Source organism: Falco rusticolus, chromosome 18 (genome assembly GCF_015220075.1).
Source record: "Falco rusticolus isolate bFalRus1 chromosome 18, bFalRus1.pri, whole genome shotgun sequence".
Lineage (NCBI taxonomy): Eukaryota > Metazoa > Chordata > Aves > Falconiformes > Falconidae > Falco > Falco rusticolus.
Window position 1 is genome coordinate 2438192 of NC_051204.1, and position 26319 is coordinate 2464510.

The 26319-nt window shown below is 55.1% G+C and overlaps 2 protein-coding genes across 12 annotated transcripts in view; both read right to left on the reverse strand.

Moving 5' to 3' along the window:
• Positions 1-162: 162 nt before the first annotated feature.
• On the reverse strand, positions 163-8857 carry ITGA2B (integrin subunit alpha 2b). Its single transcript, XM_037411446.1, has 30 exons — positions 8688-8857; positions 8472-8602; positions 8294-8391; positions 7543-7708; positions 7421-7470; positions 7207-7252; positions 6927-7055; positions 6778-6825; positions 6323-6366; positions 6145-6204; positions 5727-5779; positions 5385-5593; positions 5087-5269; positions 4961-5006; positions 4764-4868; positions 4588-4643; positions 4354-4505; positions 3691-3804; positions 3006-3076; positions 2778-2925; positions 2264-2356; positions 2083-2162; positions 1882-1962; positions 1707-1809; positions 1474-1626; positions 1282-1392; positions 1082-1195; positions 749-856; positions 550-672; positions 163-334 (listed from the first exon to the last, which is right to left on the reverse strand). The coding sequence occupies exons 1-30, from the start codon at positions 8840-8842 to the stop codon at positions 239-241; spliced, it is 3126 nt and encodes a 1041-aa protein (XP_037267343.1). The 5' UTR covers positions 8843-8857; the 3' UTR covers positions 163-238.
• Positions 8858-11023: 2166 nt separating this feature from the next.
• GPATCH8 (G-patch domain containing 8) overlaps positions 11024-26319 on the reverse strand; it is a 59534-nt gene continuing 44238 nt past the window's right edge. For 9 of the 11 annotated variants that reach the window (XM_037410874.1, XM_037410881.1, XM_037410882.1 and 6 more), the window contains 4 exons: positions 24379-24415; positions 18925-18974; positions 17347-17477; positions 11024-16944 (listed from right to left, as the gene is read on the reverse strand). In XM_037410874.1, coding sequence (XP_037266771.1) covers positions 13095-16944; positions 17347-17477; positions 18925-18974; positions 24379-24415 — 4068 coding nt within the window. In that variant the 3' untranslated portion in view covers positions 11024-13094. The remainder of the gene's footprint in view (positions 16945-17346; positions 17478-18924; positions 18975-24378; positions 24416-26319) is intronic. The other 2 variants (XR_005107947.1, XM_037410880.1) reach the window with 2 other exon arrangements.

Below are 26319 nucleotides of genomic sequence, written 5' to 3' on the forward strand. Positions count from 1 at the left end.
CCCGCCCCCCCGGCCCGCAGCAGCACCCCCACACCGACCCCCCCGCCCGGCCCCCCCGGCCCTGGGGGCGGCCCCTGTCGCCCCCCGGCAGACAGCAGGGTGCCAGGCAGAGATTTATTGGGGGGTGGGGGCGGCTGTGGGTGCTGGGCCCCTGGGCGCCCCGGGGTGCTGGGACACGGCGGCGGGATGGGGGGCATGCCGGGGGGGCGGGGGCGCAGGCGGACCCCAGGGCACCCCACTAGCCCTGGGCATCCTCCGGCTCCTGCCCCTGGCCGGGCGCCAGCTCCTGCGTGTCCTCCTCGGCGGGTGGCCGCGTCCTCTTGAAGAAACCCATCTGGGAGGGGGACAGGTGACAACCCGGCCGCGGGGGACCCCACGGCGTCAGTCCCAGGGGACCCACAGCATCCCCCCGCCCCCCCCCGCCCCGTGCTGCCTCCTACCCTGTGCCCGCAGCCCCTACCCCCAGGGCTGGGTCCCTCCACTGTCACTGGGGCCCCGCCACCCTGGCGAGGTGTCACCGCTGTCCCATGTCCCCACCCACCCACTCACCTTCCACATGAGGAGGATGAGGAGGGTGAGGAGCAGGAGCCCAGCCAGGACCCCCAGCACCACCCACCACACCGGCACGGCCCCCTCGCCCCCGGGGCTGGCACGCACCACCTTGGTGACAGCCTGTGGATGGACGGGTGGGTGACACCGCTGCCACCACGGCCTGTCCCTGTGTCCCCTGTGGCCACCACGGCCCTACCGTGGTCTCCCCAGTGGGCAGGACGCGGGGCTGGACGCGGTAGGGCATGGCCGAGGTGTTGAACCAAGCCTGTGACTGGATGCGGAACTGCTTCAGGAGGTGCTCCCGCTGGGGACAGACACGGGGACACATGGGGACAGACATGGGGACACATGGGGACACACGGAGACACAGCACCAGGGATGCCGGCAGCCAACAGGGCACTCGTGACCCTGCACATTGTGTCCCCAAGGCTGCTCTCTGCAGGTCCCCGGGGACCACCGTGCAGGAGGGGACATGGCGAGGCCACCCTAGGGACATAGTGCCACCCCTGTCCCCAAGCGGGGACAGTACCTGCTGCAGGGTGTCCATCCAGAGCAGGGCATGGACGCTCACCAGCGCCCGCTGGTCCTTGGCCAGGCTGGGCACCCAGCAGGTGATGTCCACGCACGTGGCGTTGCTACAGTCCTGCGGGACATGGCGGGTGTCACCTGGACCCCCATGCTGCCACCCCGGGGGGCACCTCCCCCACGGTCCCCAAAGCCCCCACTCACCACAGGGACGAGGTCCTCCAGCCCAGCATCCAGCGGCTCCTCCAGCTCCCTGCGCTCCCGCCGGTGGGTGCCGTTTCGGGGTGCTGCGCCCGTGGGCCGGGGGATCTCCAGCTGGAAGGGGACACGGGACACATGCCACCATGTCACCCACCCAGCACGCAGCGGGGGGTGCCGGTCCCCAGCAGCACCTACCTGCTCAGCGTTGAGGCCCGGCGGGCTGGTGCAGTTCATGCCCCCCTCGGTGCCCAGCTCCAGCAGGTAGAGCAGGATGCGGCCATCCAGCTGGCTGGGGATGGCCAGGTGCAGGGTGACCCCGCTGACGGTGCTGGGACCCTTGTTGTGGAGCTGAGGGAGGATGGGGAGGTGACACCAGGGAGGGGACAGAGGGGCCGGTCCCCCAGGCACCCATGGGTGCATCACCCTACCTGGTAGACGTGCTCCACCTTGATGCCGTGGTCCTCGAGCCGCCGGCTGCCCTCCACCCTGTGCCAGCTGGTGGGCAGCACCGTGGTGGCAGGCAGGGAGTTGCTGGCAAGAGAGGGGGGTCAGTGCCCCCCCGTGTGTCCCCCAGCCCCCCGTGTGTCCCCCCCAGGCCCTCACCCCCGTAGCGCCATCTCTGCCTGCACCTCCACGGGCACCGTCACCGTCACCGACGAGTTGGTGGAGCTGGGGCTGTTCTTGCTGCGGGGACACGGCAGGGTGAGGGGTGGCCACCGAGTCTGGGGACACGCTGAGGCCACCAAGTGCCGGGTGCCTGGGTCCCCACGGTGGGCAGGGGACAGGGGGTTGGCGCGGTGTCACCTCCGCAGCTGGAGCTGGAAGGTGATGGTGTCACCCATGTCCTCCAGCCCTGCCACGCTCAGCTCCATGTCCACGGTGATCTAGAGGGCAGCAGGGGGGTGGGGGGGTGTCCCAGTGGGTGGGTGACACCCCCCCCATGCCACCACCGGGTGATCGGCCTGGCGGGGGGACGTCCCCTTACCCGGGCACCCGCTTTCATAGGGTTCCCCAGCTCGCACAGCACCACGTGGCTCCCGTTCTCCTTCCGGGGGTTGCAGCTCAGCTTCTCCTGCCCCTGCGGTGTGGGGACATGGGGAGGTGACACCTCACGGACCCCCCTGGGCACCAACCACCCTGGGGACATGCATAGTCCAAGGGCAGGGTGTGAGCCCCCCACCCAGGCACCCATCACCACCAGGCACCCCCATGGAGGGTGTAAGCCCCCCACCCAGGCACCCATCACCACCAGGCACCCCCATGGAGGGTGACGGCCACCAAGGGCAGGGTATGAACCCCCCCACCCAAGCACCCCCTGGCACCCGCCACCACTAAGCACCCACAGGGAAGGTGACAGCCACCAAGGGCAGGGTGTCAGCCCCCCACCCAGGCACCCATCACCACCAAGCATCCATAGGGAGAGTGATGGCCACCAAGGGCAGCATGTGAGTCCCCCCCACTCGGGCACCACCTGTCACCCATCACCAGTGGGCACCCACCGGGATGCTGCTGCGGGCCGCCTGGTAGTGGGTGCCGGGGGGCAGCTGCACCCGCAGCTCGGTCTCGAAGGCGCCTTCGCCCAGATTGCTGGCGTTGGCACGCAGGGACAGCACAGCCTCCGCCCCGATGAGCAGGCGCCTGCTGGGCCTGCGGGGGGACAGGTGGGGACAGGGCTCAGCACCCCGGGGTGGCACGGGGCACCCACCCTTGCCCAGCCGGGTGCTCACGTGTCGGCGGCCAGCCGGAGGTCCGGGACGCAGAGGTTGTCCTCGCCGCAGTCCTCCAGTATGATGTGGGTCTGGGAGGGAGCCGGGGGACACGAGGACAGTGGGGGGGGTGCAGGATGGGGACGGTGGGGAGTACTGGGGGACATCCCCGGGAAGGGCTGGGGATGGCGGAGGGTACAGAGGGGACATCCTGGGGAGGTGATTGAGGACAGTGGGGGGCACAGAAGGGACATCCCAAGCAAGGGCAGGGACAGTGCAGGGGACATCCCAGGGAGGGAGGGGGACAGCACAGAGGACTGGGTGCCAGGGAGTGGCTGGGGACAGTGTGGGGGTTGGGGTCGCATCCCACGGGAGACTGGGGGCAGTGTAGGGGGACTGGTGGTACTACCCGAGGGGGGAGCAGAGACAGTGGGGGGACGCAGGGGGGACATCCCGCAGAAGCACTGGGGACAGCGGGGAGGAAGGGGCTGCGCCCCAGGGAGGGGTTGGGGACAACGGGGACAGGCTGGGGACCACGGGGCTGGAGCACCATGGTGGAAGTGGGTGCCCCGGGCTGGGGGTACCCCCACTTGCCCTGGCCCAACTGTGGGGACAAGCCCACCCCGTGGCACCGCGGCGATGTCCCCAGGTTGGGGGACACCGAGGTGCCACTGCCCCCATCCCAGTTCAGCCGTGTCCCCCCTACCTGTGCCTGCACCAGCGTGTCCCCATAGAGCACCAGCCCCGGCCCCTCCGCGGGCAGCGCCAGGCTCAGGCTCAGCACCACCGGGCTCAGCTTGTCCTTGAAGTCGGCCTCATCCTGGGGACACCCATGGGCAGAGCCCCCCAGCAGGCACCCCGCACCCACCCACCCCTGGGCCCCCACCCACCTGGGCTGGGGACAGCGGTGTCCCCAACCCTGTCCCCATCCCGGCTGCAGGTGCCACTGTCCCCATCCCATCTGGGGACACCGCTGTCCCCAAACCTGTCCCCATCCCAGCTGGAGGTGCCACTGTCCCCGTCCCATCTGGGGACTCCACTGTTCCCATCCCTGTCCCCATCCCGGCTGGAGGTGCCACTTGTCCCCATCCCAGGTGGAGTCACTGCTGTTCTCATCCCTGTCCCCATCCCGGCTGCAGGTGCCACTGTCCCCATCCCATCTGGGGACACCGCTGTCCCCAACCCTGTCCCCATCCCAGCTGGAGGTGCCACTGTCCCCGTCCCATCTGGGGACTCCACTGTTCCCATCCCTGTCCCCATCCCGGCTGGAGGTGCCACTTGTCCCCACGCCTGTCCCCCACCCTCCTTGGGCTCCAGTTGCCGCTGTCCCCCCCCCGTCCCCCCCCGTGCCAGCCCACTGTCCCCATACCCGCAGGCAGGCGGTGAGGTTGTGGCACAAGGGGGGTGTCCCCGGGGTCAGCACCAGCGCCTTGTGCCAGGAGGACTGGTGGCCCTGCAGCAGCAGGACCCTCCGGGACAGCTTGGGCTTCAGTCGGTCCAGCTGCAGCTCAGCATCGAGGTCTGGCAGGGCAGAGGGGGACATGGCACTGGTGCCACCCCAGCAGTGCCCCTTGTCCCCTCCCCAGGTGACGCCGGCACTCACGGATGCTCTTGGGAATGTGCTGGCCCGTCACGCTGACACACAGCACCACAGGGAAGCTGCGAGGGGGACAGCACCCAGGGGTGCTCAGGGACCTGCCACCATCCCTGGGGCAATGTCCCCAAACCGGTGGTGTCCCTCAGCGGTCCACATGACACTGTCCCCATGACATGGCTCACCAGCTGACATTGGCACTAGAGCCGGGCAGGGCATGATCCAGGACCTTGGGGTTCAGCCCATCAGGGACACTCAGCTGGGTATGGGCCACCACCACGGGCTGTCCCCTGGGACATGGGGACAGAGCTGAGGTGCCAGGAGACCCCAGGCAGGGACCCCCGGGCCATGCGCCACCAGAGCTGGGGGGATGGGCACTCACCTGTACACGGCCACCTTGGCCGCCCCGTAGGCACCCACCAGCAGATCTGCAGGGACAAGCAGGGGGTCAGTGACGGGGTAGGTGGCACCAGGACGGCGTGGCAGTGACCACGTGGCACGGCCGTACCGGGGTAGCCGTTGCCATCCAGGTCCGTGGCACCGCGCAGGGCGAAGCCGAAGGCGGCTGGGCTGGGGAAGGGGCTGTCGAGGCGCTGGGTGGGCACCGGCATCAAGCCCTCGCTCTGCCCACGGAAGATGAAGACCTGCCCGCTGCCGCTGTCACCCCCCAGCGGGGCACCCACGGCCACATCTGGGGACAGCGGGGATGTGAGCACCCACCAGGACACCCTGCCTCAGTTTCCCCAGTGGTTCAGCGCTGGCAGAGCCCCCCCCTGCCCACCACCCCTGTGCCAGCCCGGTGTTACCGCCGTAGCCGTCCAGGTCCAGGTCCCCGAGGCTGGCAATGGCGGCGGCGAAGCGGCCGTAGGGGTGGGTGCCCGTCAGGGTCTGGGGGGGCTGCGCGAAGGGCTGCCGCCTCCCCCCCAGGTAGAGGTAGAGACGCCCCACCTCGCTGCGCTGGCCATCGGGGCGCCGGGCCATGTACAGGGGGGCACCCACCAGCACGTCGTCCCTCCTGCGCCCAGCACGGGGGTCAGGGTCCCCAGGTTTGGGGACTGGTGGCACCCAGGGATGTGCCAGGCGGGGGGCAGCACCCTAGGGTGTCCTCATGGGGGATGGAGTGGGGGGGGCACAGTCTTGGCTCTTACCCATCCCCATCAACGTCAGCCACGGCCACCGTGTGCCCGAAGTATGATGCCACCTGGAAAGGGCCCGTGTGGAGCAGGGGGGCACGGGGGGGGGGGGCAGGGAGGGTTGTGCAGGGGCGCCGTGGGGGGTGCTGGGTGATGAGGGGGGTGGTTAGGTGCTGGGATGCTATGGGGTGGGGGTGCAGGGGTGCTGTGTCAGCACGGGGAGGGGGTCAGAGGGGTGTTGGGGGGTGCCAGGGGGCAGTGGGCAGGGGGGCAGCAGGGAGCCGTGGGGCACTAAGGGGGGCACTGGGGGTGACAGGGCAGGGTGCTGGGGGTGCTGGCACACGGCACCTGGGGGCAGTGGGGGCAGGGGGGTGGCGGGGCAGGGGGGTAGGGGGTTGGGGGCATGGGGACGTGCTGGCGCAGCGGGGGGTACCTGCTCGCTGGCGATGCCCCACCGCCGGCGCAGGGTCGCCCCCGCACTGAAGATCTCCACCTGCCCAGAGCAACGTCAGGCCCCAGCCCGGGGGGCCACACCGGGGGGCCTGGCCATGGCGCTGTGTCCCCCCAGGCGCCCCCCCAGAGCAGGGCACCAGGCTCCCGGCACCACTCACCTCGCCCCTCGTGTTGCTCTTGTTGGGGACCCCCACCACGAACTCTGCGGGGGACAAGAGCCCTGAGTGCCCCCACCATGGCACTGGGGTGGGCACGGGGACATCCCCAGCACTTCGGTGGGCTCAGAGACCCCCGGCACTGGGGTGAGCATGGGGGCATTCCCAGCAGCGGGGTGGGCACAGGGGCGTCTCCAGCACCGGGGTGGGCTCAGAGACCCTCGGCACCGGGGTGGGCACGGGGGCATCCCTGGCACCGGGGTGGGCACAGGGGCATCCTCGGCACTGGGGTGGGCTCAGAGGTCCCCGGCGCTGGGGTGGGCATGGGGACACAGAGATGGACACAACCTGTGTCCCTTGGGAGGGGAGGGCACTGCAGAGACCAGGGGTGCCCAGGGCCCATCCCCCACCCCACCCCCACCCCGAGCAGCCCTGGCCCCCCACCCAACCAGCCTTACCTTTGGTTTTGGGGTTGTCATCGAACTCACCCACGGCCAGAGAGTACCCTGAAGGGAGATGGGCACCGATGACCCCCGCTGCCGACGACCCCCGCTGTGCCCCGGCACGAGCCAGCGATGGGACAGGGCCCCCCACGCCCGCTGCTCACCCCGGTACCCATCCTCGTACTCCCTGTCCACCGGCTCCTCCGTGGGACGCCCCGGGCGCTCCGGCCACAGCAGGGACTTGCCATGGAAGCGGGTGAGGATGGCATCCACCTCCACCGAGTACAGGAGCCCTGGGGACACCGGGACGGGCACCAGCATTGGCACGGCACCCGTTGGCACCCACCCGGGGCTGCTAGTGCTGCTGCGGGTGGCACCCATGGGGGTACCCCGTCCTGGGTGCCCACAGCCCACCGTGCCCACCCAAAGGCAGGCAGGACTCACCCGTGAAGTAGTACCCGCCAGGGGCACCCAGCACCAGCGTGCCATCCTGTGGGAGAGCTGGCATCAGCACCCACCCTGGCAACCCCCCTTTGCATCCCCCACCCTGACACCCACACCTGGGTACCATCCTGGCCACCCCAGGCACCCTCAACAGCATCCCCACGGGCATCCCCAGGGCACCCCGGTCCCACCGCTCCCCCAAACCCCCTCTCACCGCTGTGACGGCTGCGCTGAAGCCGATCTCGCAGTAGCGCCTGTCGTAGGCTGCGGGCACAGGGCAGGGTCAGAGGGGCCAGGGGTGGGGGGCACCCGCCGCCCCCACCCACCTGCCCTCACCGTAGTAGCTCTCGCGGTAGGTGCTGGCCATGAGCTGGTCGCGGCACGGCGAGTACCAGGCGACGCGCTGCAGCCCAGGGGCACCCACAAAGCAGGTGCCCGTCGGGGTGCAGAAAGCCTCGTGCTGCCCGTCCATGGCGTTCCAGTGCTGCAGTGGGGCACAGGCCTGGGGACAGGGTGGGTGCCCACCATCCACCATCACCCACCACCACCCACCATCACCACCCACCCCCCACCATCACCCCCCACCCACCACCACCCCCCAAGGGTGCCCACACATCTGGGTGCCCACGACCCCCCACCACCCCCCACTGCCCCCACCACCACCACCACTCATCACCACCCACCACCACCCCCCAAGGGTGCCCACGCACCTGGGTGCCCACCACCCACCACCACCATCCCCCAAGGGTGCCCACACACCTGGGTGCCCACGATCCCCCACCGCCCCCACCACCACTCCCCACCACCACCAACACTCACCACCACCCACCGCCACCCCCCAAGGGTGCCCACGCACCTGGGTGCCCACCACAACCCACCACCACAACCCACCACCACAACCCACCACCACAACCCACCACCACAACCCACCACCACAACCCACCACCACCCACCATCACCCACCACCCACCATCACCCACCACCACCCACCACCCACCACCACTCACCACCCACCATCACTCACCACCACCCACCACCCACCACCACCACCACCCAAGGGTGCCCACCCACCCACTGGGTCACCCACCACCACTTTGCCATCCCAGCTGGTGACGGACGCCCCCAGCCACTGGTGTGACTTGTAGGTGTGGAGCTTCAAGGTGCTTTGGGTCTCGGTCTCGTTCCCTGGGGGAGCGGGAGAGGGGGAGCGTGCCGCGCTGGTGGCCCCCCCCACGCCCACCCATCACCCCATGGCGCCCACGCACCTGTAGTGTCGATGGGGAGGGGGTGGCAGGGGGTCTTGCCGGGGGGCCAGGAGCAGAGGAAGACGGCACCGGGCTGAGCCACGCCGGGCTGGGAGGTGTTGGCGCGGGGTGCCCCCACCAGCACGCTGGGGCTGGGGTGGGCACAGTGGGTGTCGGGGGGGGGGGGGGCGGGGAACGGGTGTCGTGCCCAACCCCAGCCCCCCGCTGTCCCCTTACCTGCCCTCGGTCATGTGGAAATCCAGGGCGAAGCCGAAATAGCTGTCGGGGGGTCCCTGGTAGGTGGTGGGGGGGTCCCGGAGGAGCCCCAGGGCAGGGGCTGAGTGTGGCCCCCCCAGGAGCAGCAGGGCCCGGAGCAGGGCAGCAGCCCCCATCGCCTCCCTGAAATGCGGCCGGCAGCCCCGGCACAGCCTGTCCTGGTCCCTGCTTATCTCTGGGGTCACAGCTGGGGACAGGGACAGGGGCACAGGAAGGCCCCCCCCGCCCGCCCCCCGCTGCCACCGGGGAGCCAAAGCAGTTTGGGGGGAGCAGGGGGGACGTGCTGCCTCTGCCCGGGGGGACGGCGGTGCCAGCCCTGGCAGAGCAGGGCAGGAGGTGGCAGTGCCACCGGGGGGCACATGGGGGGGTGGGCCAGGGCCAGGGCAGGAAGCCTGTGCCCACCGCCCCCCTTCCGCCAGAGGCTGGGGCCAGGTCCAGCCCCCCCCTCCCCGCGGGGTGCCTATCGGGGCGCAGGCAGCTGCGGGCTGGCCAGCGGAAACCCAGCGGGGGGGGGGCACGGCCACGGGTGCAGGGGCCACGTCCCTCATCCCCTGGGGTCCCCTCCGCAGCCAGATGGAGCAGACATGGAGGGGGGGGGCACCTGGCTCCCCGCTCTCACCCGCCCCCCCCAGCCGTGGGCCATCGCCACCAAACTGCAGCCCCTTCCCCAGGGAGGGGCACCCCGAAGCCCTGCTGGGGAGATGGGGGGGCCGGGGAGCGCTTTGCAGGGGTGCAGCCACCGCATGGGGGGGGGCAATGGGGGGGGGGCGAACACGGCCACAGCCAAGCGAACAAGGGGGCTCCTTGTCCTTGGCGCAGGAAAGGGCCGAGTCGGCTCTCCAGCAGCTGCTTAATTAATTCGGCTTAATTCTTCAGCTTAATTAGTTCAAACCCGCTCCATGAGGGTGTCCCAGGCTGCCGGGGGGTCCCCTTGCCGACCCCCCTTGCCCACCGGGAGCCAGGAGTGGGGAGAGGCACGGGAGCACCTCGATGCAAGCCAGCCCCCCCCCCCCCCCCGCCCCCGTACAACGGGGCAGCCACCGGTGGGAAGCAAGGCAGAGACCAGGGCGGGGGGGCTGGGCACCCCAGGGTGGTCCCCGCTGCGCCCAAGCAGCAGTGCAGCCCCCGAGGGGGGACGCAGCCCCCTGCCCAGGTCTGTGCCGGCCCGTTGGAGCAGCTGGAGCCTCTTGGCCCGGAGCTGGGGCTGAGCGCGGCTCAGCACCGCGGCACTGGGAAAGGGGCACGCCGGGGCCTGGGGTCTGCACCCAGGGGCAGGGGTCTTCCCAGGCTGGCAGCAGCGAGCACCCAAACCCGGCTGACCCCCCCGCCAGACTGCTTTATGGCAACTCTATTTCTTTCTCCCATCAAATTCCTTCTTTTTCCGTTCCTTGCGATACCTCCGCGCTCTCGCCCACCCACCCGAGCAGCCGCAGGGCCCCCCCAGAGCACAGCCCAGGCAGAGGCAGGTCCCATCCTGCACCCCCAACCCTGGCAACATTCAGGGCTTCCGAATTTTTGCCTTTAACCAAATCAGGACCTTCAGTTAGGGAGGCCGGCGCGCCTCACCCCAAGCCCTCGCCCCCCCAACACTCCTCCAGGCTGGCAAAGGTGGAGAGGGGCCTGGAGGGGGGCTAGCGGGCCACCAGGCCACCTCCATGGCAAGCCAGAAGCTGCTTGGCCAAATGGCTTCAGAAATGAGCGTGGTGCTGGTGCTACCTCCCAGCAGGACCAACGCTGCAGGGACACCCAAGGGCTGTCCTTTAAATGTCCTTTAAAAAAAACAAAACAAAACAAAACCAACCAAAAAAACCCAACCAAACACACAACAAAAAATGGGGAGTACATTCTCTCTGTATCTAGCTCAGCATCTTTCAAGCAAAGTATTCAAATTAAAAGTAGTTTTACTCAATGAACCAAGCATCTAATACTGTTATTTTAAGAAAAAGCCCAGGGCGACATCATGATCAGATGCAGCAGCTCCAAGTCATCTCACGCAACCATACATTTTTTTTCCACAAATCATTGGTTTATTAGAAAGGTTTTTCTCCCCTCATTTTACAGCATATATATATATTTATATATATATATATCTCTTATGTGACAAAGTTAAATACAGTCTGTTTATGCCTGTTAAGTAATGATAGGTTAATTATTTTTAGCACTATTCTGGAAGTCAAAAAAAAAAAAAACCAAAACCCCTGACTGCAGTGTGAAGGGTGCCAGAACACGCGTATTGAATCTAGAAGCTAATGAAGCTCAGCATTGAGACATTAATACTGTATTCTGTTAATTATTTACAGAGAAATTGAGTCCCCTTTTTTTTTTTTTTTTTACCATTGTGTTTCAGTCCGACCTTAAAGAGTGACGAAGCTCAAGAATTTTCGATCCTTCGAACCTCTGCCCGGGTCTCGGTGCTGCGCTTCAGGGGAGGATGGGGAGGGGGATGCCACGCAGCCGGCACGTGCTCCGCATCCCCCCTCGCTGCCTGCTCTGAAATCAGGCCCTACAAAGCCCCCCAGGGTGCCCCTGAACGGCTCTAACACGAGAAGGACCTTGAACCCCGGAATACCCGGGTCAGCAGGGACAGCGGCAACTCATCCTGGTGCGACGGGAAGAGCCTGCGGATGGAGAAGCCTCCCACGCTTAGTGTTAGCTGCAGTGTCAGAACCAACGGAGAAATCCCTTACGGACCATCACGGGCAGGCACAGCCTCAACAGATCAGTCCTAAACCACCTCTGCCTGCATGTAAAGTGACAAATCGTTACGGGAAAAAGGCTCTTCCTTCACCAGAAGGCTGTACTCAACCGCACAGCCAAGCTGGCACCTCCAAATCACCCTGGGGTGGGGGGAGGAAAAAACAAGGCTGGGAGGGGGTATTTTATATTCTGGGAGACAACCCAAACTCCTGACGCTCCTGAGACTGCCTCCAGTAGCTGCTTCCCTCCGCCAAGCCGGCAGCCACCGCCTCCCAATGCCATTCATTAGCTGTTAGAGTCACCAGTGTCGTCCACGCACCTCACCTAGTCCAAGTCTCGCTTTTTTTTTCTTCTGCAAAATGCTAAATGAAGATTATTTTTTTTTTACATTTTATAGTACATAAAAACTTCAAAAATACATGAGCTTGATAAAATATACATGCTTAGTCATTTTGCATCTAGCTGAAACTATAAAGTTGAACCTTTACAAGTGTCTTATTTCACCTACAGCAAACATATTTACACAAAAGCCACCAGAACAAGTACCACTAAAAGAACTGGCTGTAAAAAATATTATTGCGGTATACTACAAATGTAACCTTTTTATATGAGCTACAAAAAGCAGCATCTTTGTTTACAGAGTTCAGTGCAATTCTTTACATAAAAAAAAAATCCTATAAATTAATAAAGAAACCATCAGTATTACAGAGGAAAGAACACGCTTTACATACCCCGGCCACTCTCCCCAGTCCTCTGTATTGCTTCAATTCCTAAAGGGATTTTTCTTCTCTCTCTCATCCAAGTGTCTCTTTCCCAACACCACAAAAGATGGAAGTCAGAATGACATTTATTGTTTTTCCCCCCCGCTCCTCTCTGGAGAAGAGTGGTCAAAGCCCAGATTGAAATCACCAACCCCCAAAGCCAGAACCTCTCTCCAAGTCCAGGATATCCAGAAGGCGTCAAGGTGCAGCCCTCGCGCAGGAGAATGCTAATGCAGGATGGAGAAGGGTCAGAGCTCCAGGCGCACGTGCAGCTCCTCTCTTCGGCTTTAAAATAAGATCTTACTTCCACCTTTGCTGCTCATGCCGAGGGAAACCCCCCCCCAGGGATGCAGCCAAGAAACCTCCTGTAATGCCTGACAACTGGTACCTGCCCAGCCAAAGCAAGAGCGGCGCTGCCCTCCACCGGTCTCCTCGCCAGGACCCACAGCTGTCAGTTACTGAATGTTTTATCGCTGATTACAAGCTGGATTCAATCATGCTATTTTGATTAGATGACCTGATTAAAAAAAAAAAAGATTTTGAGAGCCCTATGAGTCTGTATGAAATCTCATTTATCATCTACAAGGCGGCAGAAGGAAGATGACCAAGGGTAAGAATCCAGGGAAAAAAGCCTCGCCGAGTATCTTGCTGGTCTACACGTGAAATGGTTCTTCTAGGCTAGAGTGCGGCGGCGTGCACGGAGGTGTCGGGGACGCGAGAGTCCCTGGTAGCAGATATACAATGCGTACAAACCGACCTGTCGCCTGCTGCTACCCAGCCCTCGAGCCTTTGGCTTCTTTGGCTGCTAAAGAAGTGAAAGGAAATTCTCACCTGCCAACCGGATCAACTTCAAGCCCCTTCCCAAAACGCAAAAAATCCTCCTTCCTCCAAGGTTACTTCATTTTGTCCTTCATGTGCCGTGACTGGGTGGATGCTGCAAGTCCTGTCCTGAGAAAATGGGGTGCAGCAAAGGGTGAAGATGTAACGCCGTAGCGGCCGCAGCAGCAGCAGGTCTCGGGGCGAGAAGGGTTGGGTAAAGAGCATGAGGAACTGGATGAAAAGTAAAGGGGCCCGGATGGATAGCTGATGCTGGAATGATGTGGATGGGGTGGCTGGCTAGAAACGTAGCAGGGTGCCCTGGAATAATCGAGTGGGTCAAATGGGATAAAGAAATGGGTGTCAGGTGGGGCTGGGGGATATGATGAACCTGAGCGAGAGGCTGGGGATGGGGGTGAGGGTGAATCCCGATGGCGGCGGCGGCGGCGGCTGCGTGGTGCTGCAGGATGGCGTGCTGCACGGTGGTGATGGAGGTTGCGGATGCCGCTGCTGGCTGCTGAATGTGGATGGGCTGCAGGGCAGGCGCTGCCGGCGCCAGGGCTGCCGAGGCAGGAAAGGCCTTGACCTGCTTTGCCAGAAGCTGCTGCTGAATGTGCTGCTGCGCAGCTTGCTGCAGCTTACTGTACTTCTCCATTTCTTCGGGTGTAAAAGTGATGGGCTGGCTCTCGAGCGGTGCTAGAGAGGAATCTTCTCCCCCTTCCCGATCCCCTTCGATGCTGGGCTCCCCGCTCTGAGGCACATAGCCAGAAAAGTGATCGACATCTGGAACTAAGGGCATCATACTGGTTTCCACTGGGACCGGCTGGTTGCCCCCTTCCATACGTTCTAGCCCATCGCCATCACTTGGATCCGAGAGGAAGTTGTGTGACATGACCAGATCTCCAGAGCCAAAGCACTCGGGGAGTGTCGGTGCTTCGAGAGGCATGGACGGCATTTCCACGGCAGGTTCCTCACGTTTCTGCTCATCCAAAGGTTTATCCTGAATCACCATCACCACTTCTTCCAGGAGAGACTGGTTGCCCAACTGAGCCTCCTCCATGCCTTGGGAAGCATCCTCAGAATCCGACAGCTCTTGCTCCTCGCCCCTCTCCAAGCCAGACTCTTCATATCTTTTGGTGTTTGGTTTTCGAATCGTTGGCAGTTTCCCAATTAAGGGGAGAACCGGTTTGTTGCCCAAGGAAGGAGGAAGTTTCGGGCCAAAGTAGCCCTGGGGAGGATCTTTGAGCTTTATGCCCACCTTGTTTGCCCCCGACAGCATCTCATCAGCAACGCAGGGCTTCTTCTCAACCTTCCTGGATTGAATCTTTTCCAGGAGTAGTTTTGCAGTGACGGAGTTTCTCTCTTCCGGACTACAGTCACCTTCCGAGGCCCTCCCCGTGCCAGAGCCGCTGCTGTTTTGGGAGAGCGAGCCAGATCCTTTCAGGTCCTCTCCTTTGCCATCTTCTTTCTTCAGCAACGATCCTTCGCTTCGGCCTGTCCGGAAATAGTGAGGAGATTGTGAGCGATAGATTTTGGACCTGATGAAGTCTCTTCTCCCAGACCTCCTCTCTTCGGGGCTCTCGTGGCCTCGTGAGCCCTTTCTTGAGAGAGACCTCTGCGAGTGGCTCCTCGTGCTGCGGCTGCGATCCCTGCTATAGCTGCGGCTCCGTTTCCAGCTGCGACCTGTCACGCTTCGGCTTCTCCTCTTGCTTCGACTGCGGCTGCAGCTGCTGCTGCGTGTTCTGCCCCGGCTCCTTGTTCTTGACCTGCCTCGAGGGTGGGTTCGGCTCCTGCTTCGACTCCTTGACCTGCTCCTACTCGAGCTGTAGTCATCTTCAGAAGAAGAATACTTGCGCCGCTTCGATCTGTGATTTGAGCTGTTGTAGTCAGAGTCATCCTCAGAGTCCTGGGACCGCTTGGAATGGCACCTCGACTGGTCACTGTAATCGCTGTAGCTATCATCCGAGTAACTTCTCCGACGGCTGTACCGGCTGTGGTCCGTGGAAGCGTCAGAGCTGCTCGAATACGACCTGTGAGAGGAGTGCCTCCGCCCCGACCTGGAGCGGCTCCTGGAGTGCTCGCTGCCGGAGTCATAGTCATCGCTGTACTGCGACGGGGATTTCTGCTGGCAGTGCTTCCCGTGGGAGCCCTCGTCGCTGTCGTAGTCCCCGCTGCTCTGCCGGCTCCTGCGGCCGGCCCTGCCCAGGGAAGGAGCCAAACACCGTCTCCTCGAAGCAGGTAACTGCTGCAGGTCAGTCTTGTGTTTTTTGCTGCCATGCTCTTGGCAGGAGTTACCACCATCCTCTTTCTTACCACTGCTTCCCTCTTCAGCAGACAGAGACTTCCTCTGGGACTCCTGAGAGCACCGCTTTTTCTTCTGGAAATGGCTACAGTCTTCAGACAGTTCAGTTTTTAGCACCCGTTCCGACTCAGCAGAAAGAGATGATTTGCCTTTTCTGTGCCTGCGTCTTTTCCGTTTCTTGGGTTTCTCCTCCCCCAGGTCAGTTTTCCGGCCCTTCTCATCGGCTTCCTCCTTGTGTTTGCGTTTGTGTTTGCTGGACTTTTTGTGCTTCTTTTTCTTTTTGTGTTTGTGGGATCTTCCAGACTTATTCTTACCAATTATGCTTTTACTACTCTCCTCTCCCTCCCCCTTACTAGCGCTTGCCAAACTGCACTCTTGCTTGTTCTGGGAGCCACAGGTGGACAGAGATTTGTTTTCCATTTTTAGAGCAGAACTGTTACCTATACTTTCTGCCTCCTTGGGTTTGCTTATCTCACCGGATTCTGTGCTCTGACTGTTTTCTTTACAAAGACTCCCTGTGTCCTTCGATTTCTCTGCCCCTTTACCTTTACCATCTTTGTTGCGAGAGAGCTTGAAATCAAAATACAGGGGGTTACAACTGTATGAAACAGACGGTTCTGCTTTGGTAAATATGAGAAGCTCTGAAGGCCACTGGAGAGTTGTGCTCTCATCTTTACTCAGAACAGGGAAAAAAGGTCCTGTCGGATGCTTTGGTCCTTCAGAGGCATCTTTACAGCCTGAGACAGGCTGAGCAACTTCTTTAGTAGTGTCTGGCTCGGGGACGTTGCTCTCTGTAAGATGCGTGCTCTCCTGCACACTTGCATTTTCTAGGACTTCTTTTAGCTCTGTTTTGCCCTGCTGAGCTGCAGTTTCAGTAGTACTCTGCTCCTTCTGCTGCCCCGTGCTCTCAGCAGCCTTCTCTGTGTGCTTGCTGGGTTTGGGTTTTGGAGAACTACCCTTTTTAACTTCATGCGTGTTTTTTTTGTTCATGTTTTCAGCTTCCATTTGTTCCGTAGACTTCATGAAAAGCAGGAATTGAAAATTAGGCTTTACTTTACAGTGGGCTGGGGGAATATAGTGGTAGTATTCTGGTTCAGCTGCCATTGGTCCATCTTCTCGCCTCATCTTTTTTAGTTTAGATAATGTAGTGGCTAGAGACCCGCTGTCTTTGTCATGTTGGTCATCTTCCTCTGTCTTGCCATCCGAATTATTTGTGCTTTCGCCCTCGCCAGACTTCTGCAGGCTCCCCGCATCCGAGGACCCTCTCTCATCAGCTTTTGCTCCATCTGCAGAGCTTGATTCTTCCACGTGGTCCTTGAAAACAGAAGCTATGGTCTCCAGCTTTACCGGAGTCTTCTTAGCAAATGAAAACGACACGCCTATCTTCTGCAGCGGAGTTCCCAAAGTGTTCTTAATGCCGAAGCCGATCGCTTGCGCTGTCTGGACGGGCATTTGGCTTGGCATAACAGTGCCACCGACTTGTCCAGTGTTTAGGAAACCTCTGTCCATTGTCATCTCTGTAGCTTGGCCAGAAGTCGTCTGGATGAAAGAGCTGCTGTTGGCTGCAGAATCGTCATCGTCTCCGCCTTCCTCATCCACAGCCACAGTGGTGGTTCTGAACATGGGTCCACTTCCAGGAGCACTGTATGGACAAGTTAAAATAGAGGAAACAGCTGACTGCCATCTGTATACCTCTGCAGCTTCACGCCTCATCTAAACCAGTCTTTCACACATTTCAAGTGCTCTTGCATCCAGAAAGAAGCATTAAAACAGCATTATACAGCGGCTTGGGATTTTTAATATTAGATAACCGATCAAAATGCATTGCTGGATATAGCAATTTGGGGATGCTCTGGACCACTGGTTTAGTGAATTCACTCCTACCAAAACGACAGCACGAGGCCGAACTTAAGCACGGCACTTAACCCTTGAAACTTAACACAAGATTACAGGAGCAAGAAAGCCAGTGCAGCAAAGGGCTGCAGCCCCACGCAGGGCTCCATCACACACGCTCCAACGGTGCTCGGGGATCCCCTGTACTCACCATTCAGGCTGCCTCCTCTGTTCTGCCAGTTCATGCAGACGTCGGAGGGCTTTCTCCTGCTTCCTTTCATCTTTACGTGATCTTGAAGAGACATTGCGAGCAAATTCCCTTTGCTTGAGATCTTTCAACCTCTGAGGCAAAAGAAAGCAGGAAAATGGATTAGATAAAAGTGGTTTGCGGTTAAGTGTCTGAAAAAGTCTCTCTGCTGTAGCACTGGAAAGTACGCTGTAAAGCCCCTCCCCAGTAACGTTTCTTGAGCTAGGATAGAGCAACAGCATCTTAGCTCAACAAACCAAATGGAGCACATTGCCATCCTCCCAGTAGCTAAACGAAAAGACAACTGTTGATCACTTTTGGCTATGACTTCAAGTCTGTGTATATGCATTTCCAATCAACATTGCTGGTTTTCTTTAGCATGTACAATAAAGCTGATTTCAAAGCAACAAGCAAATTCTGGAAGGAAAGGGGGGGGGGGGGGAAGACTGTTTATTTTGCTGCTCTTGCAGGGTGCAAATGTACTTGACAAACAGTGCATGACAGAAGTCTTAATAGCATGGGCCAAAGAACAGAAAGGGATTAGCTGGTGCAAGAGAGTTACCCAGGTATTATCTTACAAAAGCAATGTACAAATTACATTGGAGAAGGTGCCAAAAATCCCACACAAATGATTCCGGTAAGCAAATAAATAATACAACATACACCACAAACAGTTACTTGCTTTTCCTGACAGTAGTTCTGAGACGGTCTCTCAAGAAACAAAATGCTCTAAAATGCAGCAGGGTCTTTTGGGGCTGAATACTTCAAAGGGCAGAAACACTAAGTTCCCCAGAATTCTTATCATATGAGGAAGTAAACCCAAACCCAAGGAATTTCAAACATGGTAACATCGCTGAGGAAATCTAGATATCCAAATTCTAATAATAGAAATCAAACATCCAAAACAGAGAATTTTTGAAAGTCCTTGTCCCAAAGCGCTAGGAAAAGAGGCTGCCGTTTTTCCTTTGAATACATGTGAAAATTCACAAGGCATGTTTTTTAGTGTGCTGTCAAGTTTAAGTAACAGAAAGCAGCAAAGAAAGACCACTACCATCCCAAGGGATTAATTTTTCTTTTTTTGGTGCACAATTTGAAACCCTTTCAAAAGGCCCACTTCCAGAAAGCATTGTGGACCCAGCTTTTGGAAGTTTAATGTTTTTCAGGCATTTGATGAAGGGCCTGAAAGACTAAAAGTGCTCAAAGCAGCAATCAGTTCAGAAAAATTCTCATAGAAGACATACAAATTATCGGTGAATTCTAAATATACCTTCTAGCTGGCTGACTCTGCCTCTTTAATGGAGCAGAGTCAGACTGGTACACACAGCAAAGCAGTGGATCTGAAAACTAACCCAAAGCTCAAATTAGAGGAAATAAGTTGGCCCAATGTAAAGAGAACATTGCTTTGTGAAAAGGGAAGATTTGACAAGACAGAGGATTCTCTTACCTAATCGTATTTACTAAATGTGGTTGAGCGTTACCAAATCGGAAGGGAGGACACACAAAAGAAAATACAGCTATAGACACTAGTAGAAAGAAACTCACTCTTGTGATCTGGGCTCCAAAATTAGAAGGGTTTGCTTTCAATACATCAGCTGAAAACGTCACATCACAAAGAAAAAAAGAAAGTAAAAATATAACAAGAGTGGAAGGGGGAGGGGGGAAGAAAGAAAAAGCAAACATTACTACACAGGCTCTTGGTGTGTCTGTGAGCTACTCTACGGGGAAGGACCTGAGCCAGCAAGGCTACGGGACCGAGCTTAGGAATTCTGGAGCAGAAGGGAGGGATGCACATACACATACACGCACAGACACAGCAATGATCCCACCTGGAAGAACAGAGCTACTTTCACCAGGACAAGTAAAGGGCTCAAGGGTTTTGTGGTGTATGTTAAACGTTGAATACTGAATTTTTTTCCAAGAGGGAGAGGGGGGGGAAAAAAAATGGACTAAGCAATGCTATCAGCTTTTTCATGCTGATTTAAAAAGCGTATCTAAAATGCTCCAGGAAGTCACCAACAGCTGACAAAACTATTTAACTGGGGTTTGATGCCAACTCTCTAGATCACTCAACCATTTGGAAAAAAATACGACCCAGCTATTTACACCAGAAGTGAACTGTGACCTTTTACTTTAAAGAGGAAGGTGCAATGGTGCACTCAGAACGCCACCTCCACCCCCCTGGCATGGCTTTAAACATCTCCCCGTGAAATACAACGGGCTCAAAGTCAGTTGATAGAGATGCAGCTGCCCACAATGCAATCCTGTCTTCATTACAACAGACAGCTTGAATGAAAACAGAATTTAAATGCCCATTTCCTTAAATGCTGACCTTTGCGTGCCTCTGCTCCTACTCAATGCTTACAAATCAGAAGTGACGAAGCAAATGAACTATCCGATGCACTGCCAACTCCAGAATACGCAACACAACCCCACCTAGCTACACTGATACCTGCACCCTGTAAAATGATAAACCACTAACCGGGGTTTTGAGACTGCTGAGAATTTCATACTCCCCACATCAGGGAGAAGTCGGTCTGATTTTACAAAGCTGACTTTACAAAGGACTAAGAGATCTCAAGGTTGAGTTTCTTTTTGATGCACAGGGGCCAGAAGGAAGAAGTAGAGGATAGAAAAGCTCCACAACCGCACCATGCCAACTCCTTGGGAATGTAAAATATAGAACATAACGTCGCTGAGCATCTGACTGATCTAAAATGACGCACCTATCATCAGAAATGATTTCTTGCGTTTGCAAAGAGCCAAGTTCCAAGAAACCTGGCTGGACTGCGTTATCTTGCGTAAATGCAATTTGGGGTAGGGGAAGGAGGGACAACAGAAGACCAGACAGCTCATCTGTAAAAACAAATCACTACAGGAATAGATACGGAAGGCTATGCTTGCAGGCAGCTGATCAGCACTGAACTTTTAAAATAGCCAGAACTTTTCAAAATATCCTGTCAGAGTTAACTGCTACCTCACTGTTTCGAGTACGTAATTTAATCCACTCATTTATCCACGCAAATAACAGTAGACAAGCAGTTAACTACAGCTATGCCTACCCCCCTCCCCCAAAACCTAACTGGGGTGAAGCAATTAAAAGCCTGAAGTACAATTTCACAGTAGTAAAAGGAGTGTATTGAAGCAATGAAATGCTTTCCAGCATACTCCAGGTCTCAGCCTTCCCAGAAAGCTATCTGAACTAAATCGATATTTAAACTAGGCTTACACTAAAGAAATTTCCACCTAATCCTGAGGCAAGCATTCATTATTCTAATCCTCCAAAATCTCTAAATTACTTTTAGGATCACACCATATGTGCGGGTGTTCGCAGAGGACGGACAGCTGCAGGAGGCACGCAGCGCTGCCGCATTCAGGGGGAAAAAGGGGCAGCTAAGAAATTTGAACGGGAATTTAATGGAGCCACTCCATCATCCTCCGGGAGCTCCTCCCCAACAACTACGGAAAAGGAGCCCTGGGAACCTATCTTCTTGATGTGAAACCAGCCTTTTTTTAGTCTTTCCACAGTGCACAGCAAGATTAGAACATCTCCAATAGGATCAGAACCCCCAACCTGTATTAAAGCAAACATGCAACTTCATGCTACTATAGGATTTAAAAATTAGGAGGCGGTTTTTCTTCTTCATAGGCAGTGTGTTTTCTGAGGAGCGGGTTTATCTAAGCAGCAACGCATTTACAAACTGGAGGATGATAGTGACCTCAATGCCAAGAAATATGATTCAGCTGGTTTAAGGCTTCAGCTATAAGAAGAGCTGCAGCAGTAAGCCCGGTGACCAGCAAATAAGAACACAAATCACCAGCACTTAAATAAAGCTGTCCATATTTCTGCAGACTAGAAGCAGTACTTCGCTACCTCAAGCCTTCCCGCAGCTTGGTATTGTGTTTTATTAATAGCTGCCGCCCACCTCAGCTTTGTGACAAAGAATAGTATTTTAAGTTTTTAGTGTTGTTTCTAAGAAAACCACTAAGAAGTCTCTAATAAATTTCAATGGGAGTGCAAATCGAGCTCTTAAAAGAAAAGGTTTTCTATAAAATCTGCAGCTATCTCAGCACTCCAGCACAAAGAGGTTACCGTAATGGATTATCTCCCGATCACTGCACATATCAGGAGGAGCCAAATTGGCATACAATGCCATTACCTTACAATTCTCTTCAAATCAGCTTAAATAAGCTGCACTCTGGCATCATTTAAAAGCTCCAGAGATAGCCCGTCACCGACATGTCAAAGTAAATAGAAGGGGGACGATCAGGATGCAGAAATTGTCATAGCAGGGGAAAACTCAGTGCACGCTGGGGCAATTGTGCCTGAGATTTTGCTGGTGAGGCTGTATCCCAGTAAGACCTCCCTCCTACCGAACTGGAGTGCATTGCTTTTCAGGTTCAGGACCAGTGGCAAATGGATTTTCTCAGTTTAAATAGACAAAGCCATGCAATTTCACTGAATTGAGGCTTGCTCGAGAGGCATTCCTTGCCTCAAATCGCAGAGCGGGAAGAGATCACGTTATTCTCAGAGTAAACCCCAGCGCTCTGCTACACCCCCTTGCTAGACCTGAGGATCTGAGACTTTCACGACAAACCTTAAATTCAGGAGAGAGGGATAGACTGGATCCGCATAGAGGGAGATTTCTGCATCGGCTTGAGACAGGAGGCAGCTCATGTGAGAGCACAATGGCATCAGAGCCTACTCCTCCCCTGCTATTGTTCTCAAGTCTCTCTGCCAACCCCGATGAAATAAAATAATAATGTACTTTTCATTACATGCCAGCAGATTTCTGGCTTCCTGAACTTTTGACGTCTGCTCGATTCTTTGCCACAAAAGCTTCTGGGAGTGAACTACACCATTGGCTAAACATGAGCTCAAAGGACGGCAACCTTTATAATTTTATATAAATGAGAATACAAGCCCTGCTTATTTTTGGTAATCCACATTCTTTGCACACTCGTAAATGAAGTGGAAAGAGCAGAGGGTAAAGTGGCACACAACTGCAGTTTTATTTCATCTTAATTTTTCCCCTGGCACCTCTTTTTCAATTTAGGCAAATAGACCACGTGTTAATGCAACACAGATATCCCAGTGACACAAGCCTGCCTGCCCCTCGGGAGGCTAGTGTGGCTTGTAATCATGATGCCCAGGCCTTGCACACTGAGGACTTATTTTATTGAACACTCTCCATGTATAAGGGCTCTTCTGTAAATGTGTTTGCCACCAGCAAACAAGCAGCTGAACTGCTAAAAATGGGTTAAGAAAAATACCGTGGTTTGGTTTTTTTTGGTTTTGTTTTTTTTTTGAGGGTAAAGCACTTCTGGAGGAGAAAAGCCTCCCAGGTAACACCAGCTGTCTCGGAGAGTCTCCCTTCAGCCTTCAACATTCAAGCTGTGCTTGAAGATACAAGTTTTTGGAAAGCACAAGTCCAGTTCTCCCCAAACCAGAAAGTTCAGGGTTTGGATTCAGAGTGCTCATCAACCACAGCAGTGACTGTGTTGGTAGTTTTATTGTGTTTTAACAGATCCCTCCCCCTTGGCATCAGAAGCAAAGATCCAGGTAATTAGGGCATGAAGAGAACCATAGACCTATAGTTTCAGCTCTTAGTTCCACCCTCTTTCCCAAAGAACTTCTTTATGGAAATACAATCCCTTTGTCCTTTTATAAAGAGAATCTATGCAGAATTAATCATCTACACCTCCGAAATGCCACCCGTTTAGAAAAAATATCAAGTGAAAGCTACATAAAAGACTGCATTTCAAACCCGTTAGCATTCTCATAGTTAACCTGGCAAAAGTTCACACAGGAACATGTTTGTTTTTCACATTAAATTCAGAATGGTTTTATTCTGTTGGGTCAGTGACTCAGTAAACAGCTCAACCCTTCATCAGGCATGCTAGCAGGAAAGAGGTGACCGTATGTGAGATTCTTTAAGTTACTGGATGAAGTAAAGAAACCAAACAGGAAGAGCTGACTGTAAATGCTACACTACTTACACATAATTCCAACCATAACTATTTTTGCAAGCTGCTGTAAGTGATGAGCAATACAGATTAGGTTTATTTCATATACCCGGATAAGGTGACCTACACTCATCTTCATGCAAATCTAACATGAAGTGTTCTCTCAATGTCAAAACTCAAAACTGAATTAAGGGCTCACTCGGGTGTAACGCCCCAAGGATACGTTCCCACTAAGTCCAGAGTATTCCAGGACTATGGGAGCTCTCAAGCATCTGGACATCACGTATCTGCCAGAAAACAGCACAAAAATACACGGGCACAACTTCATCACCCAGTTCCCCACTAGCTGCAGTAGTTTTCTTTTACATTTTCCACCTTTTTGATTTATCTGTTCATTATTATTACTCTGTTGACAGTCAGGACCCTGCAACATCAGAGGCGAGGGTCCTTCTAGTCGCTGGGCTCAGGATCTCACCACTAAAAAACCCTGTCAAAGGTATCAGTAGCTTTCCAGGGTACAAAAGTTATGACATCTATGGTTACAGCCTTTTCCAGTTGCTTACTGAAGTATCTTTAAGGGAACAGAGTTTATTTTTCCTCTTCCTGTGCCATCTGTATGAACTCAAGTTCTTTTAGTCCTCTGGCTTCCCCCCAGGAGGGTTGAGCATTTGGTGAATAGATAGAGTTACTCTTCCTTAAAACATCTGTACTTCCCATTTCCAGTATCAACTTAATTAAAAATAAAAATCTAGAGAACAACATTGCACACCTCCAACAAGATGTTTAAAATACAACTTAAACAGGCCAATGGTTTGCGACAATAAATTAAAAGATTATCTTCCCAGTTAAGGAAAACTAGAAATAACTGCCTTTTGGATAGAAACTTGGTGTTGAATTTGATTCAAACATATCCAAATGCTATATGAAACGAGTATAGTCAGGAAATAATATTAATAAAGCCTCCCCTTTAATTGTTTGGTGTTGACAAGTTGGTGGGTCCAAAATTTATCCGGTAGGGATCAATACACTTACCTATCATCCCTGTTTCGCAATAATCCTGAGTTCCTTCCTGGAATACAAGACAGTGTCTTTATAACTCGGGAGTGGAAGGAGATCTGAGGATGGAACATCTATTTATGGGGACAGCCTAATGCTCACTGAGCCACAGAAGGAATAAGCAAGCACTTCAACGTTGTGTGTATGTGTAACTAAAAACACTCAGAAGCAAAAATGATCCTGTGGAAATCTGTTAAACAAGCTACGTAAAAGGCAAAAAAGCACTGTTGCCTCAAGAATTACCGCTGAGAAGCCAAAACATTGCAGAGAATATATACCAAGCCAGTTTCCTGTAATTATCTAGGATACTGTCATGTCTCATCTTTCCATGAAAGCCTACTTTTAAGAAAACTTCGTTTTTCCTCTAAAAATGTATGGTAGTCTTTATGTAACCTTGCCTTCCTGTCCAAAAAGGCAAAACATAATATCAAACGTAACCGTGCAACGTATTGTGAAAAGCACAGCATCTGGGGGTTTTTAAGCTACCTTAAAATTTAGAATAGTTCGTTAGAAATGTGCCTATCTTGAGCAGTAACGAACAACCGATAATGTTACCTAAGCAAATTTAACTTCTTTATTTCTAGGTAGTTTCAAGTTCACTTACTGAACACTGACCCAACAGGGTGACACACATTTCAGCACGACATAAAGCTGGGTAAGCAGTTTTTTTCCCCTAAGCAAAGCATGATTCTTCTTTGTTTACATCCCTGTCTAACTAGAAATTAATGCTGTGTGACGTAACGAGAGTGTGAAGGCTCATTTTCTCTAAAGCCTGCCTGAAGTTACTGCAATGGATGCATATTATCCGAGAACATCAACTCCTTTCAAAAATATTCAGAAGTACCAGGCAACCCCCAAATTTTTTCTAGCAGTAAGAAGGTTACACCACCCTCTGTGCTCCCAAGACATTTTTCTTTCAGGTCACTCTTGCACTCTTGCCGATGCCATCTTTTATACCAAAGGAGGGGTGGTTGCTTTCCACAGGTTTGTTTCTTCCTCCACAGGCTCTCTAGATCCTAGAAAAACTCTCACCCTTGCCAACCTCATGTCAGTCCCTCTACTAATCACCCAAGGGTATTAAAGAGAAGTTGACATCACCATGCTGCATCACCACACTGTAAGAATGTGACACAAACAGGTCCTTCCACCTCCTGAATAGATGCATGTAATTGCACTCAAGTTTCAACCAGGTTGATGGAAAACTTGGAGATGAAGTACACTGCTATCAGGTATCACGACTGTGCTACCAGCTCGGTCAAAGCAGCCTGTTTTCTCAATACAAAGTAAATGAATGAATTTCTGCTCTTCATTCTATTAAACCACAATTCATCACAGCACTCAAACAGAAATTGCCCTGCCATGAAAATTCCTGTTAAGACTCCCTTAGTGAATTTACTTTGAACTATATCCTATACTTAATACACAGGAAGAAAAAAAAAATAATCCTCTAACTCTGTAATGCCATCTTCTTGTTTTTAAGCTGCTGCTTCACTACTATTTTACGAGATCTAGTACTCTACAGCACATCCTCCAGAAGTTACCAGCATTTTAATGATTGTATTGCTAGAATTTATGACTAGGAATATCAAAAAACCTCCTTCGAGCGATTTCATCTCTAGAGGAGCACAACACTGCTATCTGCTGTACATTTACATCTCATTTAGCAGCTTCAAATGGCCAAATAGATCAAGCTAACACATGAAACTTTTTATTCTTTACCGTGCAGTATAAAGTATCATGTAGATACTACGGTACATGCCTACCTTGGGACCAAAGCCAGATCCACACAAGATTCCGAATCCATCATCTCCTGAGGGTTACAGAATTTGGGAAGTGCTCCTTTTTTACGATTCCTTTGACACAGCCCATTATTTCCTAGTCTGTTTTGAGTAACTTGACAGAACACAACCTGAAGTA